This window comes from Panthera onca, chromosome X (genome assembly GCF_046562875.1).
Source record: "Panthera onca isolate mPanOnc1 chromosome X, mPanOnc1 haplotype 2, whole genome shotgun sequence".
Taxonomy (NCBI): domain Eukaryota; kingdom Metazoa; phylum Chordata; class Mammalia; order Carnivora; family Felidae; genus Panthera; species Panthera onca.
This window is the reverse complement of record NC_138357.1, coordinates 93,645,897-93,667,657: the sequence shown is the minus strand read 5'-3', so window position 1 is coordinate 93,667,657 and position 21,761 is coordinate 93,645,897. Positions and strand designations below refer to the sequence as shown.

General features: G+C 38.0%; 1 protein-coding gene across 2 annotated transcripts in view; it reads left to right on the top strand.

The window, feature by feature from the left end:
• The window catches only part of USP9X (ubiquitin specific peptidase 9 X-linked), a 156,671-nt gene that overhangs the window by 46,927 nt on the left and 87,983 nt on the right, over window positions 1-21,761 (top strand). For both annotated transcript variants that reach the window (XM_081793514.1, XM_081793513.1), the window contains exons 2-6: window positions 12,303-12,556; window positions 14,524-14,669; window positions 17,327-17,406; window positions 19,087-19,199; window positions 20,503-20,721. In XM_081793514.1, the coding sequence (XP_081649640.1) occupies window positions 12,461-12,556; window positions 14,524-14,669; window positions 17,327-17,406; window positions 19,087-19,199; window positions 20,503-20,721 (654 nt within the window). In that variant the 5' untranslated portion in view covers window positions 12,303-12,460. The remainder of the gene's footprint in view (window positions 1-12,302; window positions 12,557-14,523; window positions 14,670-17,326; window positions 17,407-19,086; window positions 19,200-20,502; window positions 20,722-21,761) is intronic.

The window sequence follows — 21,761 nt, the reverse complement described above, 5'->3', positions numbered from 1 at the left end:
GACACCCTTGCTTCATGAGTAGGGTGCTGGGTGAGAGCAGCAGCCTCTGGTGTTGTCACCTTGTCTCTCCTGGTGTGGAACCTCAGTCCTATGAGTGAGATGGAGTGAAGGCCATTAGGAGCACATTATTCTTGGCCTGAAGAACCTGGGACCAAACTTCTCCACAAGTAGAGCTTGGATAGAAGAAAGGAGCCCCGGACATCCCAGCTGCTTGTGCCTGCAATAGAGCCCCTGCAAGTCACAGTTGGGAATGAGGAGAAATGCTAGCTGTTTTTCCTCTCTTGGGCAGATACCTTGATTGGGAGGTTGGAGGAGAGAGCCCCGTATTCTTGGCTGCACCCACCTGGAATGGAGCTTCTGTCCTGCTGAGCTGGCCCAAAGTGCCACAGACTCTGTTCTTAGTGAGATACACATTTTCTTTAATAAGTATTTCTTCGTTTACTGTATACCCTTAGGACAATTCTGGGGACCTCAAAAAAATTTTTTTATGTAATCTTCACTGGTTATTGGTTTCACTGGGGAGAATATCCACAGAGGTTCTGATGCCAGCATTCCAGAAGTCATTTTTAATTTAAAATTACTCCTTGCCTGCAGCCACTTAAAAACTCCCACTTGAGAATGCCTTGGAAAGGATGCTGGAATTTATTGAAGCTTTAATGTACATATAAAAGCTTCCAGTACCCTAATTGTGTACATACGACTTGACAGACACTTAGCACGGAGGTTTGAATAGGAGTGTTTAGCCAATTACCAAGCATTTCTAGATGAATACGTTTTTGCTGCAACGAACAAAACTTAGAATGCAGGATATGGTTCTGTTATGATGCCGTAATAGGAAGTTATCCATAGGAGGCAGCAGTGAGTGTACATAGTGATTTTATTAAAATATTTTGCATTTATTTTGTTACTGAAGTACAGTTTATCCAATGTTACATTTGTATATGGTGATTTGGTGACAAAAATTAAGGGCTGTGGGTGTTTAATAGTGGTGGTAATAGAATATGAGCATTTGAATTCAACAAAGATTAGACATCTTCATTTGTGTTAGCCTGAGTTATTGATTGAATGTGAAGCTGTCTAGAGTTAGCGTCACATTTGGGGGCAAGGGAACCTGTGCTTAATAATAGCTGCCTTGACTGGTTTTGTGTCTAATTTATCATAATTGTGAGAAGAATGAGGGGTCCTATGTTAATGATAATGGCAGTGCTGGTGGAACTGGGAAAAGAATGTCCTTTACTCTTGAGCAAAGACTACATTATAAAATTGCTTAGGGATATTTAGGTACATAGCTGTGGACTCAGCTATATTGGCAATATCTTGCTGCATTTTAAACTCCTGAAACCTCATCTCCCACTGAACAATAGTTTCTTATAGCATAGTTTTTGTATGCTGTATTTTTTAGGGATACAGTGTTAGTGTTTTAGAAGAAAATTCTGTGGCCATAGCTATTAGCAATGTTGTAAAAGAATAATCAACATGGGGAAATTTCAAATGAAGCAAAACAGTTTTATAAAATGTGTTTCTGCATCAAAAACATTTTGATAGAGTTTATCTTGGAGTTGGGGATATGGTGAAATTAATGGTAGCCTTTTCCTTATTTTCCAACATTATCGATGTATGGCATGGTGGTTAAAACTGTAGAACCCTGGAGCTTGTAGCTGTAGTATGTGGGGTAGAATCCCGGCTGTACCACTTTGACCGCCTATGTATTCACTCTGCCCTAGTTTCTTTACTCCTGAAAGGGGGCCAGTAATAGGCTTGTTCTGAGGATTAAATAATTATATATATATAACTTAGAATAGTGCCTGATACAAAGTAAACACTCAAATGTTGTTATTACCACTATTAATAAGAAAAAAATTTTTAAAAATTTTTGAATGTTTATTTTTGAGAGAGAAAGAGTGGATGAGCGCATGAGTTGGAGACGTTGGCAGAGGATCCAAAGGGGGCTCCATGCTGACAGCAGAGAGCCTTATGCGGGGCTTGAACTCATGAATTGTGTGTGAAATCAGGACCTAAGCTAAAGTCGGATGCCCAACTGACTAAGCCACACAGGTGCCCCTATAAGAAAAAAATTCTTAAATGTTTATTTTTGAGAGAGAGAGTGCATGGGGGGTAGGAGAAGAGAGAGAGAACCTCCACAAGGTTCCGCACTGTCAGCGCAGAGCCCCACGTCGGGCTTGAACTCATGAACTGTGAGACCATGACCTGAGCCGAAATCAAGAGTCAGACACTTAACAGAATGAGCCACCCAGGCACCCCAGTGAGAAAATTTTTATTTAAAATCTGAGGTATGTCGACCTGGCTATAGTAGTATTGAAATTGGGGAATGAGAGAGGAAAAATAAGGGCTGGTTGAGAATGACCTTGAATAGTACTTACAGAAAAGGTAGAGAGGAGGATGACACTAAAGGTTTTAGAGACTGAAAATGTTGGCTTAATTTACAGTTAATATGCTAAACAGATTGGTAGTGTGGAGATCAGCCAGGATGCTGTTAAAATTGGAGTCTCTTAATTTTGGACACATTATAAAAGAGGAATTGTTGGAGTTGGGAAGGGAGACGGTTTGTTTGACTTTGTTACTAACCCCCCCTCCACCCCATTTTTTCTTTTGAGCACCTACCTGTTGTATGTCAGTGAATCCTTGGGATACAACGATGACTACAGTTCATATAACTTTTACCCTTATGGAACTTTTCTTTTTGTAGAGGGTTTGATCATCACATAGATGCTTTAAGGAAAGTGTAGCTGGCTCTCAGAGCCTCAGATAGGAGTACTTGATGAGTTCTTAGGTGAGTTAAGCGCTGGTGAAGGTGAATTCGTATGGGCAAAACTAAGCAGACTGCTTGTTCAGAGGCTTCAGAGTCCTTGTGAGGGGAGTACGTTTGAAGGAACAAGAAGGCAGATTGAATGGGATTAGAACAGGCGGCTGGGGAACAGTTGCAAGGTGAGGCTGAAGTTGGGTATTTGAAGACCTTGTAGAGTGTTAGAGAAGCATTTCGGTCTTCATCCTGGTCTTTTAAGATTTTTAAGCAGGGCCTTATGGTATTCTATGGTTTGCATTTTGGTAAGAGTCATGGTGATTGTTTCTAATGCCAAAAAGGTAAAACATAATTGGAGGGATGGGTACAAGCTTGATAGTAACCATGATTTTAAGAGAAAGATCACAATCCCTTATCATTGTTCCCTCCGCATCCCTTTTTATTTTCCATCTTAATTCTCCCCCTTTGAATTCAGAGAGAACATCTTGGGAGCTATGGAGAACCTTCATGGTTGAATGGAAGATCCAGTGGCTTTAGAGTCTAACACATGTTGGCATCTGCCATCTTAGACAGGCTCAAGTCACTTTTAATCTTTTAGCTTTTGTTTGTTAAACTGGATTAGTAGCCATATGGGATAGGTGTCATGGTGATTACACGAGTGTATAACAATAATTTATTTGTATAACAATAAAGCACCCACTATTGTGCCTGATACATAAGTGCTCATAACTTTCCTAGAGTAATGTATAAATTAAGATGGAACTGTAAGGGAGCCTGTGATACTGTAATTTATAATACATATTGAGTCGTCTCTCCGGTTTCTGGCACAGAGCTTCAAAAACCTTAGGACTTTCCTAACTGGTGAGAGCCAAAAAAGGGCATCTTACGTTACGTTAATGAAGTGACTTTTGGAAAGCCCCTAAGGATTGGGGGCTGATTGCCAGGGGAAGGGACCACGTGACTAGAGTGTTGGAACTTTCAGCCCCTTCTGCCTCCTTGGGCTGTGCGGAGAGACTAGAGATTGAGTTCAGCCTTCAACAGTCAATGATTTAATCGTCATGGCTGTGTAATGAAACCTCCATAAAACTCCAAAAAGACGGGGTTCAGAGAGGTGCTGGATTGGTAAATATCTGGAAACCTGAGGGGAATGGTGGGCCCAGAAAGAACACAGAAGTTCCTTGCCCTTTCCCCATGCTTCGTCTTACGTATCTCTTCTATCTACCTGTTTCCGAGTTATATACCTTTAATAATAAACTGTAATCCAGCGAGTAAAATGTTTCTCTGAGTTCTGTGAGCTGCTCTAGCAAATTAATCGAACCCAAGGCTTAGGGGTCATTGGAATCTCCAGTCTATAGCCCGTTAGAAAGATAGATGACAACTTGGACTTGTGACTGGCAACTGAAGTGGGGGACAGGGAGTAATCTTGTAGGACTGACGGAGCCCTTAACCTGTGGGATCTGATGCTATCTCCAGGCAGATGGTGTCAGAATTTTAGCTGAATTGTAGGACACCCACCTGGTGTCTGAGAATTGCTTGGTGTGAGGGAATAAACACATTGTAACTGGGTGCATAATTGCAGAGTCACAGAGAAACTTTGAATGGAAAGGAACCAAAAGTCCACGAAAGGATTCCTTGGGTAGTATAAATACTGAAACCTTTTTTGCCTTTACCTGCTAGAGTGGTTATGGATCAAAGTACCTGAATATAATTGATTATGAGGTGTGTCACAAGAAATAATAAGTAGATAATTAATTAGTTAAAGCAAATATAACAGCAGTGTTTGCAAATGAGGTTACCTAAAAATTAGAGTCAGGATTATTACCAGTAATTATTTTTACTCACATTTCAATGTTTTCTTAGGGATTAAAAAGTCCTGGAAGTCCAGCTATTGGTGTAGATAATTAACTGTGTTATTACTATTTGTTAAAACTGTGCTTTTATTTTGTGTTCTTTTTGGATTTTGGCATTCTCTGTGTGTGTCAATGGAAGTGTATAAAACCTGCAATAGCTATTTATGTCCTTTCTCATGTAGTGGAAAAACTTCTATGTAGGATAGAATACATTTTCTTCCAGCTAACAACGCATACATAAAAAGTTTGCATTTAATATTGAATCTGTCATAGCGATAGAAATTCCAGTTTAAAATTCAAAAAGTTCTAAATACTATTGGCCTAAATATGAGTATCTTTATACTCAAAAATGGTGGTTTGTGGTTTTTTTAATGTTTATTTTTGAGAGAGCTCAAGAGGAGGAGGGGCAGACTAGGGGGACAGAGGATCCAAAGCAGGCTCTTCCCTGACAGCAGCAAGCTTGATGTGGGACTTGAACTCACAAACCACGAGATTATGACCTGAGCCGAAGTCGGACACTCAACTGACTGAGATACCCATCTGCCCCCAAAATGGTTATTTTGAAATAAAGCTTAGTACTAAAAAGATGTTTTGCACTGGATTATAATGAAGATAGAATAATTTTTACATTAACATTTTAAATATGTATAATTTAAGTTCTGCCTTTCCTCTATATGCTAGTGTATTAACTGCAAAATAATAGTTTGTCTAAGACCATTGTAATTAAAGTTTTCATTTTGTAGTGATCAGTAGAAGTAATGAGGTCTCATGCCTGGTGAAGGCTAAGTACAGCTTGTTTCACAATTATGTCTCTCGCCTCTGGTGAGTCAAGTATTTTAAGAAGGGAAAAACGAGTTATGGATGTCAGTTAAACATAGAAAGGCATTAGAAAAGAAAAATAATTGAGTAATTTTCCCCTTTGGTTTTGGTACATAATAGATAAAATTCACAAGCTAAGATAATTTTCAAGGATGAGTTTAAGGATCTATCACATTGGTTTTTCTTTTCTTTCTTTTTTTTTTAATGTTTATTTTTGAGAGCGAGCAAGGGAGACAGGTTCTGAAGCAGGCTCTGCACTGACAGCAGAGAGCCCGATGCAGTACTCCCAACTCACCAATTGTGAGATCATGACGTGAGCCAAAATCGAGAGTCAGGCACTTAAACAACTGAGCTATCCAGGCCCCTCTATCATGTTGTTTTCTAAGAGACTCAACTCCTTCTGATGTCCAGTAAAGGAAATAATTTGTTTGACTGTTGGGCTTGTTTTTGCTTGTTTATAAGGCTCTATCCTCAATCTGTAATGCTAATTCCAGAGAGAGAGATTTGCCTGCTGTGCTCTGCCATATTCCCTTATGCTTAAAACAATATGTGGCCCGTTGTAAACACTTAACACCTATTTCTTGAATAAGCTTTGAGTTTTTGTTTAATTAAACAACTTTTATTTTTTGGACAAAAAGTTTTAGAAAGAGAAGGAACTCTGTAAGTATACTAGGATCATATACATATGTGAAATTGTAGAGAGTTTCAACGTGCTGTATAAGAGAGAGATTTTGAAATAGAGGAAACGTTTCAGCAGAGGTGGAATAATGACTAGGTAGAGAATGACCATTCTTTATCTTGAGGGTTTCTCTGGTATTAAGGCCCTCCCACTTGAAAGCTGTTGTAGAAATTCAGTTCTGCAAACTTTAAAATGAGTATGAATGGTTGCCGCTTATGAAGTACTAGCTTATTAAAAGGAAAATGACTCCAACCTTTTTCCAGGTAAAGGTGTTGCTTCTCCCATCTTGGAAGATATTGAGATGCTGAGTTTGGATATGAAAAAATGCTGTCTTCTAAAGACAATCTAATGCTATCCTTTTGGTTACATGTTGCATTGCAGAAAATCCAAGATAATTTCTGGTAAAACCTGAGTGAAAGGAAGGGAGAACAACAACCCTTACAGTACTTTTGTTTTTCTGAAATAAAACTTGACGCTTTATGTAAAGCTTGAAACTTTATACAGTACAGTTGCACCTTGGATTTGTTGAATTTGAGCATTCTTTTTTTTTTTAATGTTTATTTTTGAAAGAGGCAGAGCGTAAGCAGTGGAGGGGCAGAGAGAGGAAGACACAAAATCTGAAGCAGGCTCCAGGCTCTGAGCTGTCACCACAGAGCCTGACCCAGGAACCGCAAGATCATGACCTGAGCCGAAGTTGGTTGCTAAACTGACTGAGCCTCCCAGGCACCCCTGATTTGAATAATTTTTGAGTTGCTCAGTGGATGACATTGCTGCTTTGACTTTGTAGAAAGCTTGTCCTAGCCTTGCTAGGTATGCCTAAATATCTCCTGGAAAACAAGTTCTGGTAGAGCCTTGGGACTGTGTCTTGAAATCAAGTAAAACAGTGTGATTCCCATCTGTTCCTCCACTTAAATGGGATTTGTTTTTAAGAAAGGTAGCAGTGTTGGGACTCCTGGGTAGTTCAGTCAGTTGAGAGTTTGACTCTTGATCTCGGCTCAGGTCTTGATCTCTGGGATGTGAGTTCAAGCTCCCACATTGGGATCTGTGCTGGGCATGGAGCCTACTTTGAATGAATGAATGAAATGAATGAATGCGAAAGAAAGAAAAAGGGAGGAAGAAAGGTAAGCAGTGTTACACTTAGTTGTAACATATCTTTGATAATTTTTTCCCATTCAAAGCTTTTCAAATTATCTGAAAACATTATTTTCTAATTATTACCTCAGATATTCAAGAACCCTGCCTGCACAGTACATTATAGAAAGGGAAAAGAAAATTACATATTTTGAGAATTGTGTGTTTTGGTATTTGCAAAAACACCTTTATTAAGATTATCCTTGTGGCATTTTTATGGGTGGCATTATCTCATTTTTCAAGACTTGCAAAAATAGAGTGGATGTTACTGGCCTTTAAGATAGGCAGCTTGTAGGGGCTCCTGGGTGGCTCAGTCAGTTAAGTGACTATTTCAGCTCAGGTCATGATCTCACAGTTGTGAGTTTGAGCCCTGTGTTGGGCTCTGTGCTGACAGCTCAGAGCCTGGAGCATGCTTCAGATTCTGTGTCTCCTCTCTCTCTTCCCCTCCCCCACTCGTGCTCAGTCTCTCTCTCTCTCTCTCTCTCAAAAATAAACATCAAAAAAAAAAAAAGCAGCTTGTAAGTGGCAGAGGTGGGATTTTGTGTTTTTTAATGTTTGTTTATTTTTGAGAGAGAGAGAGAGACAGCACAAGTTGGGGAGGTACAGAGAGAGGGAGACACAGAATCCGAAGCAGGCTCCAGGCTCCAGGCTGTCAGCACAGAGCCCGACGCAGGGCTCCAACCCAGGAACTGTGAGATCATGACCTGACCCGAAGTCAGACATTCAACTGACTGAGCCACCCAGATGCCCCGGGATTTTGTTTTAATCCAGAAAATATTTTTCTTTGCTCCATACCTGTTTCTTGCTCTTCCATTTGTTGATCCTAGCATACTGAGGAAAAGGTATCATCAAATTCTTAATGTGGTGGTAGAGAGATGGCTGTTAAAAATGCCAGAATAGAGCAGAGTATGCTATGCTGAGCTCTGTCATACCTGCTCAGCAGTACTGGGAATCTTGAAATGTGGAGGACTTGACAGAGGTAGAAGACAGAAGGGTGAGAAGAACTAATAAGAGAGGGATGGCAGGCAGCTTGAAGCTTTGTCAATGGGTTATTCTGCCAGAAGCAGAAGATGGCTTAGTTCTGTGGGCAGAGTAAAAGGTGCATTGTTGGTGGAAAGGTTACACTTCTCCCTTTTCCATTTACTTTATTTTGTTTAAAGAGTTCTTGGGGCGCCTGGGTGGCTGAGTCTGTAGAGCATCTGACTTAAGCTCAGGTCATGATCTCCTGGTTTGTGAGTTCAAGCCCAGCGTTGCGTTCTGTGCTGACAGCTCAGAGCCTGGAGCCTGCTTCCGATTCTGTGTCTCCCTCTCTCTGCCCCCGCTTGTGCTCGCGCTTGCTCGCTCTCAAAAATAAAGCACTAAAAAAAAAAAAAAAAAGTTCTTTAGTAATCCACACAATACTTTGTGTAGAATAATTTATGCCCTGACTTTTTGCCAGATAGTTTTGTCTATAGATGGAGGGTTATTGGGATACATAATAGATAGAAAGATAGTGAGTGTAAACAAAACAACATGAGGATATAATTTTAAGATATTTTAATTCATATGATCTCCATCTGTTAAAAGGACTGCAAAAGCAAGACAGCAGTTAGTGTTTTATATATATAATTTTATTGTGGGAAAATATATATAACCTAAAATTTGCCTTTAAGCATATTTTCATTGTGCAACCCATCATTCATTTCAAGAACTTTTTTTTTATCTTCCAGGCTGAAACTGTTAACTCCCCAGTCATCTCTCCCCACCGCCATCTCCCTTTAATCCCCTGATAACCACCTTTCTACTTTCTGTATCAGTGGAATCATAGAGTATTTGTTTCTTTGTGACTTATTTCACTGAGCAGAATGTCTGCAAGTTTCATCCATGTTGTATCATGTGTTGGAATATCTCATTGTATGTACACACCACATTTTGTTTATTTTTTTGTCCTTGGATTGCTTCCTGGAAAGACTTTTTAAAGAGAGAGAGTATTGGGACACTTGGGTGGCTTAGTCGGTTAAACATCTGACTCTTGGTTTCTGGTCTAGGTCATGATCTCATGGTTTGCTAGATTAAGCCCCACATTGGGTTCTGTGCTGACAGCATAGAGCCTGCTTGGGATTCTCTCTCCCTCTGTGTTTGCCTCTCCCTTGCTCATGCTGTTTCTCTCTCAAAATAAATATTTTTTCAAAAAATAGAGATAGTATTGGTTTAATGGACAAGGTAATAGAATTCTAGACTTGTTAACTTAATATTTGTGCTTTGGTCAAGTCACTTCTTAGACGATTAGTTTTCTATTTATGGAAGAATACCACAAATTCTGTGTAAATGGTAAAGATTTGCCTTAAACCCACTTTAATTTTGGTGTGTCTCAGGATTCATCATCTCTCCTTGATTTACCTGACACTTGGGGTATATAGTCTACTTCTTAACACCCCACAAGATTGTGGCCCCTTTACTCTCAGAGTGAGGTAGTAGTCGTGTGGAGGTTGTGTTTATGGGTGGGTGGGAAGCTCATAGGTAATACTGTTAACTAATGAGTCCATTCCCTTTACCCTTTAGTGAATAATAGACTTTATATTCAAGACCCCAAAGTTTTGGTTCAGTTCCAGACTTGGAGAGTCAACTGTCTAGTGGATGTTTTCAACTCTGTTTCAGTATTCACAACCATACTCCTCACTGACGTCACTACTACCTGCCACCGTCCCCTTTAAAAAGAAATAGAAAGGAAACCTGGAGTCCAGGATTGTGTGAGCCTAAGAAGCTCGGGGGCTCAAAAAGGGAGGGTGGAAGAGGCCAACATGGTGAACAGCAAGAAGCAATTAATTGATTTGTCAGTAGAGCATTGATGATCTGTGAATTAGAACGTCTCTCCCCACCAAATAACACACATTCACGAAGCTTTGTGTGTAGTTTTAGCAGAGTTGCTCTTCAAATCTATCCATAGACCTCAGTTAAAACCCGGTGGCTTAAAAGCAACTTTGGTAGCTTAGACTCAGCCAAATGACGGAAAATGGAAGAAGTAAAAGGAGACGAGACATTCTTAAGATTTTTGGGAAAAGGGAAGGGCAGAAACTGGTCATTTTTCAGTAAGGAAGATACAAGCATAATATTTATAGACTAAGATCTAGGAAAAGAGTGAGGAGATGGTGATGGGAACATCATCCTTCGGGGGAGAGTATACAAGCGGATTATGAACCCAGGTTGGGAAATAAAAGGAAGAGATTGGAATAAATTTGAGGTGGAAAAGAATCAAGTGAATTGATTAGCTGATAATTTTGAGTGGTAAGAGAAGACCGTTACTCAAGTAATCTGCTAGCCGACTCAAAATGGCTAAGGAAAATTATAGGCTAGTTTCTCCAGATTTTTCAAATTGTTTACTTAACATGAAGTTTTTTGTAACGTAGGGTGTTTGAAAATGGGAAACAAAAATGAAAGAGAGCCTGCTCGATCATTTATCTTTTATATTTTTGCTTTACATATTAAACATTTTTCTGTGTTTAGTCTCACCAGTGGCTAGATCTTACTGGTCTTAAACTTCTTTGTTGTTATTATACCAATTTGACAAGTGAAACAGAATCTTGTTAGAAACCCATCTCTGGGTTAAATGATTATATTTAAATTGGAGGTTAATAAATAGGTAAACATGGACTGTTCTGGACTAATGAAAAGTATGGTCACTTAATAACCAAATACCTAGAACTCCTCAGCTAAGGTTCTCAATCTGATGGCACAGTTCTCAACCTCCAGGGGAGAATTGTTGTAATGTATTGATGCCTAGTCTTCACTCTCAAATGTAGTAATTCATTCATTTTGGAGAGGAGTGTGCACATTAGTGTTTTTCAGAGCCTGTCAGATGACTTTAGTATGCAGCTAAGGATGAGAGCCATTGGTCTTAATGAATATAGAATTGAGGGTTTGGTGGCATTCCCCTATATTCCTTTGCTGGTCAGGTAACAAAGAATTCCATTGTTAAACAGTTGTCCATAATCCTGTCCTGTCTTTGGGAATGCCTGTGACCTAAACATTGCCAAAAGTGGAGAGTCAGGGTCACTTGACAAATTGGGTTCTTTTGGAGTAGTAGTATATAGCTCAAGCTTTTTCCAAAGAAAATTTCCCCCAAAGTTTTTAAAGTTTCTGTTAAAACCTTTCATAAGCTTGTTCAAAAACTACTTACAATGCTCTGGTACTGGTGATAAGCTTTAGTTAGGCAATCTTTCCTGAAATGGTTTTAAAAATTAATATTTTGTTACCTGGTTTGTCTTGAGTATACATATTTTTTGCAAAGTATTTATGGCATTGGCAAGTCGAAGACAGTTTTTGCCATTCCATGATTGAATCAAAATGGCAACTAAATAAATACCTTTATAATAATGTCTTTGGAATCCCAGGAGAAAACTGAAATCTATCATAAGGTTGTGCTTTGATGCAAGCTGATCTACAGTTATCAGTTTAAGTTGAATATGGTATCAGTGTGACTTTAGCTTTTCACTTTACCCTCCCATTGTATAGCCATCTTCTCTTGACTAGATTCACTGGTAACATTAAGCTGGAACAGTTCCTTGGGGTCCCTGGGTGGCTCAGTCGGTTGAGCGTCCCACTTTGGCTCAGGTCATGATCTCGCGGTTTGTGGGTTCAAGTCCCACATCGGGCTCTTTGCTGACAGCTCAGAGCCTGGACCCTACTTTGGATTCTGTGTCACTCTGTCTCTCTGCTCCTCCCCCACTCACACTCTGTCTGTCTCTCTCAAAAATAAATAAACATTGGGGTGCCTGGGTGGCTCAGTCGGTTAAGCGGCCAACTTCAGCTCAGGTCATGATCTCGCGGCCCGTGAGTTCGAGCCCCGCGTCGGGCTCTGTGCTGACCGCTCAGAGCCTGGAGCCTGTTTCCGATTCTGTGTCCCCCTCTCTCTCTCTGACCCTCCCCCGTTCATGCACTGTCTCTGTCTCAAAAATAAATAAATGTTAAAAAAAAAAAAAATAAAAAAAAAATAAAATAAACATTCAGAAAAAAAAAGATGGAACAGTTCCTTAATTCATGGTTTTTAAATCTAAAACAAATGTACTTTTTTTTCTTCTTGTAGGTTATGCAATGGTCTCTGCAAGATGGTTTATTCTTGAATTGGAGCTTTTTAAGACTGACAAATGCTGGTACTTCATCTTCTATAAGTGGACTATAATTTCTTTTCTCAAGACAACTACATAAGCAGACAAAATTGCAAAGATCTGCCCTGTGTCGAGTATGACAGCCACGACTCGTGGCTCTCCAGTAGGAGGGAATGACAGCCAGGGCCAGGCTCCTGATGGACAGTCTCAGCCCCCCCTCCAACAGAATCAGGTAGGACATGTAAGATACTAGTTAAAGTTACATTGGTTTGTCTACCATGAGATAGTAAATAATGAAGCATGTTCTGAATGGTTTGTGAAGTAACCATAAAACAGTTATTTTAAGAAAAGTAAATAGTAATAAGAAAGCTCAGGTGCTGTAGATGGTGATGCTTGAGCATATGGTGCCTCTTTTGCTGGTGTCTTACTTACACGGTCAGTTATCAGATGAAGTATTTAAGCCCTGTGTCATTTCCATAGCAAAGCCTGAAGTCATTCAGTGTAGCCTCTGTTACAGAGCATGGACTCCAGTCATGTTGTGTTCAAATTTGCGCTTTTCAGCATACTAGTCTATGACTGGGTAACATATGTAACCTCTGAGCCTCCGGTTTTCATCTGTAAGATGGGGATAACAGTAATAACTATTTCATAGGATTGTTACAAGGATTGAGTAAAATAATGTTTGCAAATAGTTTAAAATAGATTTTGGTATCAAGATTTTATGCTGGCCTTAAAACTCATAGGGTAATATTTTTTTCTTTTTTTCTATTCTGTGGATGAATTTGTGTGAGATTCTGTTACTTCTTTCATATCTTTTTAATGTCTTAGACTCGTGGTAACATCTCGTCTTTCATTTCTGACACTGCTAATTTGCATTCTTTCCTGATACTCTTTCCTAGGGATTTAGTAGTTTCTTTAAACTTGGCCCAGAACCAGCTTTTCGCTTTGATTCTCTCTCCCTTCCCTATGTGTGCTTTTACCCTCATGTCTTTGTTCCTTTCATTTCCTTTGAATTTGAATTGCTAATACTCTCATTTCTTGAAGTGGAAGTTTAGTAATTAATTTTCAGCTACTTTTTCTAATATATACAGTTTTAAGTTGGGAAATACCCAGGTAAGACATACATACTAAAATTTGTGACGCACAGCTCTAACGGCACTTACAGGTGAATTTATAACTGAATTGCGTGCACGTGAACCATAGACCTGCTGCTTACAGTTGGTACATGTTTACATAGAATTCTGTATGGATGAGTTTTTAGGCAAAAATACTGTTACCGTGGGATACTTAAATTTGGCACTTGGGGATAAGTTTTTATTGTCCATTTATTATTAGATTAGATAGTCTATTACAAGTATGGTAGAAAAGAGACACACATGCACTCTCTCTCCCTTTGCCCCTCCTCTCTTCCTCTCCCTCTGCCATTTTAGAGAAGCAAGCAAGTCAGGTTTTAATTTTATTTTTCCAAATAAGTGTGTCAACGTCATTCCTTTTCCTCTCCAGTTCCCACTTTTAGGCCATAAAATACTGAAGTACGTGGTCATAGATACTGGACAGAGTTGTTAAGTCTTCTTGTGTCATAAATTTGTTATCCACTATTTAGGTTTCTTTAAACATAGTCAAAGGTTCTGTTGGATGCCCAAGATGCTATTTTTAAACCAGGAACTAGTAGAGATTCAATAGGTTTGCTCTTTTTTGTTTGTTTTGAATTTTACTTATTTTTGATATTCAAATATAATTACCATACAATGTTATATTAGTTTCAGCTGTGTGATTCAACAGTACTGTACATTACTCCGTGCTCATCACGAGAAACGTGGTTTCATGTTTGTCTAGTCATTCCTGTTGTGACAGGGCTCACGTAATGGGAAATGTAAGTAGAGGAGCAGTATACATCATGGTTAACACAAACCTGGATTCAAATCCTGACCATAGAGTTGGAGCGGTGTGACCTTGGGCTAATTACTTACTGTCTGAGTTTGTTTTTTCATCCATTAAATAGCTGTCTAATACTTTCTTAGGCTCTTGAGGATTAGGTGAAATTACAGCACAGTAGCACAGAGACTTCCTGAAGCATCGTAAACTTACTATGACTTTATCTTTAAAGTTTTACTCTCTTACTCTAATCTGTGTTGGTGTTTGAATTATTAAATGTACGTATGGTATAGAAACCTAAATCTGGAATATCTGATTTTTAAGACTTCGTCGCCTGATTCTTCCAATGAAAATTCCCCGGCAACTCCCCCAGATGAACAAGGTCAAGGTGATGCTCCACCACAGCTTGAAGATGAGGAACCTGCATTTCCACATACTGACCTGGCAAAGTTGGATGACATGATCAATAGGTGAGTTAATTTGTTTTGTTTTCTTAATGTGTGTAATACACAGGAGAGCCAATGGTTTCTTAGCACGTGATTAGTAGTAAATAAGAAAAGAGGAAGAGTGGACAGAAATACCACAGTTAGCCACTCCGCCTCCTTAATAGCCTTAACATCTTGGTGATTACCAAGTACTTTGTAACCCATGGTTCGTAAAGCATTTGAAAAACGAAAGGGAGTAACAGTGTCAGTAAAGTTTTTAGAATTAATGATGATGACCCAAGCTGGTGTGTTTCTGAAGTAGAACCATATGTATGATTTCCCTCTTTGAATGTTTATGAAGTTTTTTTTTCGTTTTGGTATGTTGTTTGTCCTGATTGCTGGGTGATTTTCATGATTTTTGCATGGTCCTGAGGTAAGCCAGGTCACAAGAACATGAGTTCCTCAGAGCCTGCCCCTTGGGAACCCTTTACTAGCCTGAGGCATTTAACCATCTCTGCTATTTGTTTCTCTTGATCTTCACTTCAGGGGCAAGTTTAGAGTATAATTTTTTGTACTTGTAGTGGAAGACTCCAAGAGAATGTAAGTTTAAAGCTTGTGTGCAGAGGAAGAAAAAGATTTGAAGAAGATAAGGGAATGGGGTACCTAGGTGGCTCAGTAGGTTAAGCATCTGACTTCAGCTGAGGTCTTGATCTCACGGTTTATGAGTTCAAGTGCCTCGTTGGGCTCTGTGTTGACAGCTCAGAGCCTGGATCCTGCTTTGGATTCTGTGTCTCCCTCTGTTCCTCCCCCCCCCCCCCCCCCAAATAAACATTAAAAAAAAAAAAAAAAAAAAAAAGATGAGGGAAGAGCGTGTTGGGGGGAACCACATATGGCTGTGGTCTTCACCAGGCTGTGGGGTCAACAAGTGAGTACTAGGGAGGTGTGACACATCCCTTTAACTCCTAAAAAGGAAAGTAAGGAAAATACACAAGACTTATAAGCATTTGCGTTACTAAATTTTCTTTATTCTTTGACTTTCTAAAAATCCGTTAATACTTAATATATGTAATAGCAGGGGAAATAGAACCCCCCTCTTTTTTCCCCCCCAAATCTTGATTACATAAGTAATAGAAGTATGCATTGTTATACGTGGAAATAAAGTGTTGATAAAGTTCTCTATAATCTCCTTCCTCTGTATACACGTCTCAAGAAAAAATTACTAACAACAGGGGTGCCTGAGGGGTGCTTCAGTCGGTTGAGCATCCAACTTTGGCCCAGGTCATAATTTTACAGTTTGTGGGTTTGAGCTCCGCGTCAGGCAGGCTTTGCGCTGACAGCACGGAGCCTGCTTCAGATTCTCTGTCTTCCTCTCCCTCTCTGCTTCTTCTCCACTCTCACTCTTTGTCTTTCTCTCAAAAATAAATAAGCATTTTAAAAAATCGTAATTACTAACAATAAGGAGTAGACTCTTCAGATTATCTTTGTGTTTACTATGATTTGTATTGATTTTTCTACAAATGTGAGATTTCTTACCAAATCATTTTGTCTTGCTTTTCTCACTTCATTTATCTTGAAAAATTTTCTATTAATATATTTTTTAACTCATTGTATTTAATAAGTATATTTGAAAGAACACATTAGCTGTGATTCTGGTAGTATACAATATATACACAATATATACATTGAAATTGTATAAAGTTATTTGTTTTGTCCCTGGTTATTCTTTCTCTATAGCAGAGACCTAGCAAAAGGTTTTATTGTTGCGTTTTGATCTTTGTCTGGTGATTGTTATTAAAGGGTACTTGTTATGCAGGCTTGAAGACAAAAGTTTGCATATATTAGTCATGGAGCACTTTCCCCCCCCCCCCCCCCCCCCCAAATCAAGGGTTTTTGGAGCAGTGAGAAGGATGAGGAAGAAGGGGTAGGAAAAGGATGGACTTGCAGATGGTTGGGCTGCCACTGGGACCACAGAAAGCACCACCTGGGTGTATGCTGCATCCTTGTTGGAGGGAGGAGGGTACCTATGGAGACAGAGAGGCCTGGAGACCCACATCCTACTTAACCTTCAGGATAAATTGATGAATTGTGTGAATTGAGGCAGAAAACCCTCATTTTCCACCTAAATTTTTCTTCTTTGTGATTTGTGAAGAAATTGAAGACAACTAAGAGGTTCATCATAATTCTGAAAGAGCTCTTTCCTATGAACTTAAACAATAAGTATCCATTTAATTGATACTTGGTTGTTATGCTAGTTTTATATTCTTTGTTACTAAAATAATTTCCTTTTGGGGCACATGGGTGGCTCAGGTCGTGACTGAACAGTTCGGTTTGTGAGTTCGACCCCTGTGTTGGGCTCTGTGCTGACAGCTCAGAGCCTAGACCCTGCTTCAGATTCTGTATCTGGCCCTCCCCTGCTCTCGCGGTCTCTCTCTCTCTCTCTCAAAAAATTAAAAAAATAGATTCCTCCCCCCCCCCTTCTATCTTTTGTTTGGCAGTTCTTTAAAAAATTGTAGGGACAACAGATGGAGCTTAGTTTCACAAAGCAGATACTCTGCCAGCCTTGTTTTAAAATTTTAATGTTTTTTAGAGTTAATATTGAATTTTTTCGTGGTGAGGTGAATAATTATAATTAGTAACTCATTTATAGTGCCTCTTTTAGAGTGCAGCCAATAAACATCTTTTTATATTATTAAAATCCTTAGGCCTCGATGGGTGGTTCCAGTTTTGCCGAAAGGGGAATTAGAAGTGCTTTTAGAAGCTGCTATTGATCTTAGTAAAAAAGGTAAGTTTAGATGTTCTTATGCTTTTCATAATGTATGTTACTAGGTTCACTTTCACTTTATCCCCAAACACTTGTTTTCCTCTCTTATGAACATTTAACTGGGTATTCCTAGACTAGAACATCTAAGTTTTCTTGCTGTGGCTTATGATATATACCTAGAACAAGGGTTCAGGTCCTTTGGTCAGCCTTCAGGGGTGTTCATTAACTAGCTGAAGTTACACATAAAATTGGTGTATATTCATTTTTAAACAAAACTGTTCAGCTTACATGTTTATTATTTTTCTTAATACACTAAAAAGATTTGATTTTTCTCTAAAAAAGGCTTGAAACTTTCTGGTCTGGTGTTTTTACCTTGTCGTCTAGAAGTGAAACCTCAGTGCCTGAATTGATCGTTTTTTTCTAGTGGCTTTGGTCTGCTCTAGGTGTAGTTGAATTCTCTTAGCAAAGGACTATAACATTCTTTTAATTTTAAGGCATTGGATATTCAAATAAATGACATTTTAGTTTTTGAAATAGGGTAGCCATGGATGTGTTCTAACTATCAATAGGCATTTATCACAATTGAAGTTGATCATTATAAAAATTAATATGCTTATTTGTCTCCATGGCAAGGGTAATATTTTTTTTGTCTTAAAATAGTTTCCTTCCTTCATTTAAAGGATGTCTCTCCACATCTTTTTAATCTTGAAAAATAATCTAATTATGAAAAAACATTTCCATATTATATTTTCTACTACCCAAATTTCTTCTGTTCATTTACACATTTATTGAGGAAATTTTTGAAGATATTTGTAATAGGCATGTTCTAGGTCCTGACTGTACAGTGACAGGTAAGAACACATAATGGTATCTCATTTAATATTCCTTGAGATTCACTGGACATAGAACCCTCTGCCCCCCCATGGGACCATGGTTTATTTTAGGCAAGGTTCAGATTTTTAAATACAGTACTGAGTTTAAATGTTCTCTTTTCTGCAGTCAAAATCAGAGAACATTTTATATACAGATTGAATCACTTTTCATTGTGTTATCAAGAGTTAAAGATTTTCTCTGTGTTTGGCAGGGCGGAGCATTCAGCTCTGTTGCCTTTCTGAAATCAGATGAAATTAAGCAAAAATACAAAGAAGCATAAATGCTGGGACAGTGAAAGAGAGGGAGACAAAAACAATTCATCTTATTTAATCAAACACTTATGTAGAATAGTATGAAGATACTGATGTCTAACGGATCGTTTACAACCAAAATAAGATTTTAAAAATAGTTGTGAAACCTCATTTTTTAAGTTTTAAATTTTATTTTCAGGGAGTAAAATGCTCTGAAGCATTTAGATTCCTTCTCAGTGGCACTGATAATCTTTGTGTGGTTAAGGTCTAGTGTCATAATTTGAAATGTTTTCAATTCACCTATTACTTGATTTCATGTACTTTTATACAGTTAAATAATTTTGAAATTCATTAATTATTTTGGTTTCTGAATCTGTTACCTTCTTGACACATAGGAACTTTGATAATACTTCTGGTGTATTTGTCTTTTTGACCTCTTACGATAATGTTTTTTCCAAAGCTAGTCTGAATTTCTTACCTATCAGTGAGTAGTTTATTTATTACTTTTTATCATGTAATCGGGCATTGTGAGACAATCAGAAAAATACTTTGTTTACATTTATTTTTCTTCCCTTAGGCCTTGATGTTAAAAGTGAAGCATGTCAACGATTTTTCAGAGATGGGCTAACAATATCATTCACTAAAATCCTTACAGATGAGGCAGTGAGTGGCTGGAAGTTTGAAATTCATGTGAGTCTTGCATGTGACTTTAAAAAATCAGATTTCCCCAGTGATGCCTATGTTGAGTGTTTTCTCCTATGTATGTGAAATACATATTTGGTTATATATTTGATTCATTAATTGAATTAAATTCAAGCGTCTAAAACTGAGAAACTTTAAAAATACTTCTTATAAGTTATAATTTCTATAGAAGAAAGCATGATCATTTTAGGGGTGTGAGATTTAGAGACCTTTGGTTTAATAATCTGTCTTCTGGGTTCTCAAGTGCCTTATGACCACATTCATCAGTTTTGAGATGTACCATGTACTCATTGTATGTACCACTAAGGAAGAAAAACAGCTAAGATTAGGGAGTCTAGTATCTGGGACATAAAGGTCAAAGCAGAGAAATAAAGTTACCACACAGAAAGGGATGCAAAAAAACCTGTATGTCTCAACCGTGGCATCTTAGAGGAGTTAAAAATCACCTGAAAATTTAAACCACAGGCCAGTATTCAGAGTTTTGTAGTCTAAATTCAGATTACGGCTGTGAAACAAAAAAAAATCCTCAAATGGATAAAGTGGTCTCTGGTTGATGGTATGCCCAAGTGACCAGAAGAAGCAGATGCAAGTTTTCTCTATACCGTCAGTCTAAGAAACTAGTATGCATTGATTATAAGATATAATCAAATTCCAGAGATTAAAAAAAAAAAAGTTAAAAAAAGTGCATCTTCGATTGATGAAATGCCATCCATGATTACTTCAAGTTTCTGTTCCATATTCATACTGTGGAAATGTCATAAGCTGTGAAGCAGATATTTTTGTGCTCTGTGAACTATTTTTCGAATGTAACCATAGCACAAAAATCGCAAAATCTTCTAATCCAACATGTAACTTTGTAAGTAAAGAAACGGAAACTTAGGAAGTGCTATTAGACTTTTGCCTTGAGGCTTAGATAGCAAATCTACTCCATCTTGGATACTTACTGTATTGCGTAGATGTTAGAATTGCTGCCTCTAGTGTATAAATTGCAAAGACAAAAAAAAAAAGGTAACTTGCATCTTGTCTATGGACATCATAGACATAGGGCATTGCCTACTTCATTTTGTAAGCCATTACAAATGGCTTTTTTCAAGTAGGTACTATATAAAGGATAGTAAATGTTAATTCTTTTTTTAAATATATCTGTTTGATCCCAATATTAAACAGTTTAAATGATCACGATAGAAAAATGGAGAGATGGTAATTAAAATATAATTAAGATGGGAGGATCTTTCTATTTGGAGTTGCAATGATCTGATCTTCTAAATCACCTTTTCCCCTTATATAACAGAGGTGTATTATCAACAATACGCATCGCCTGGTGGAGCTATGTGTGGCCAAGTTATCCCAAGACTGGTTTCCACTTCTAGAACTTCTCTCCATGGCCTTAAATCCTCATTGCAAATTCCATATCTACAATGGTACACGTCCGTGTGAATCCGTTTCTTCAAGTGTTCAGTTGCCTGAAGATGAACTCTTCGCTCGTTCTCCAGACCCTCGATCACCAAAAGTGTGTTGGTTTATTTTCATAATTAATAGTTTTGCTCTGTCTCATAGCTGTCAAAGATCTGAACCACCTGTTAATGTGAAGAAGCGTAATTTCATGTTACTATTCAAGGGATTCCGCATTATTTTGTAGTTTGGATTCTAACCAACCACCCTGCAGCTTTATTGAATTATGAGTGACAAAATTGTTTGGGATTATGGTTTTGTTTGTTTTAGCCCTCTCCACGTAGTTAGTCCCCATTGACTTCTGCCAGCCTTTTGGGGAATAGTCATAAATTGGGTTAATGTGAAACAGGCCTTAATTGTCCTCATAAATAAGAGTAGAATAGATGAGATGACTTCTTTGACCAAGGCCATGATCACTGTAGACATTCTAATGTTTTGACTTCAAGACCAAGTATATCCTATGTCTAGTAATGTGTCACAAAAGTAAAATGAGAGAAATTATAAATGAAAGCAAAATAGTAAAACTTAGAACATGTCATACATATACATCATCGTAAAATTTCTCAAATGTAAATTTTCTATATTTGCATAGAGTATGCAAAATAAGAAAACTACATCCCTAACTGTACATCTTTTAATAAATACTATATAACAATACATAGTTTTTAAATACTAGAATTTAGGGAAACTTTAATATTGTGGGCCTTACAAAAAGGAAAACCCAGCATGGAAAATTTGAATTTATACATAAAATTCTTGGTTTATTCATTTAAAAGTGGAAATCCTCAAAATGTGTTAAACTTAGAGCTGGGATTTTTTTTGTATTTCCCAAGATTCATATTGTTTCCACTTCGTGCCTTTGTTTTGGTGAATCAAATTAATGACCAAACAATGACAGTCTCCAAAATATATCTGTATTTCTTTCTTTAATTTTTGCTGTGTAGGTCAATGATCATCTTTACAGACTCCCAGGAAACAACTTGATTTAAGATGGCTTCTGGTTGAAGATCTTTTTATGTCTTTCTTTGAAACCTAGCCCTGCTTGAGTATTACTAATAACAGAATGTTCCTAATTGCTTAAACATACAGTATAGCTGA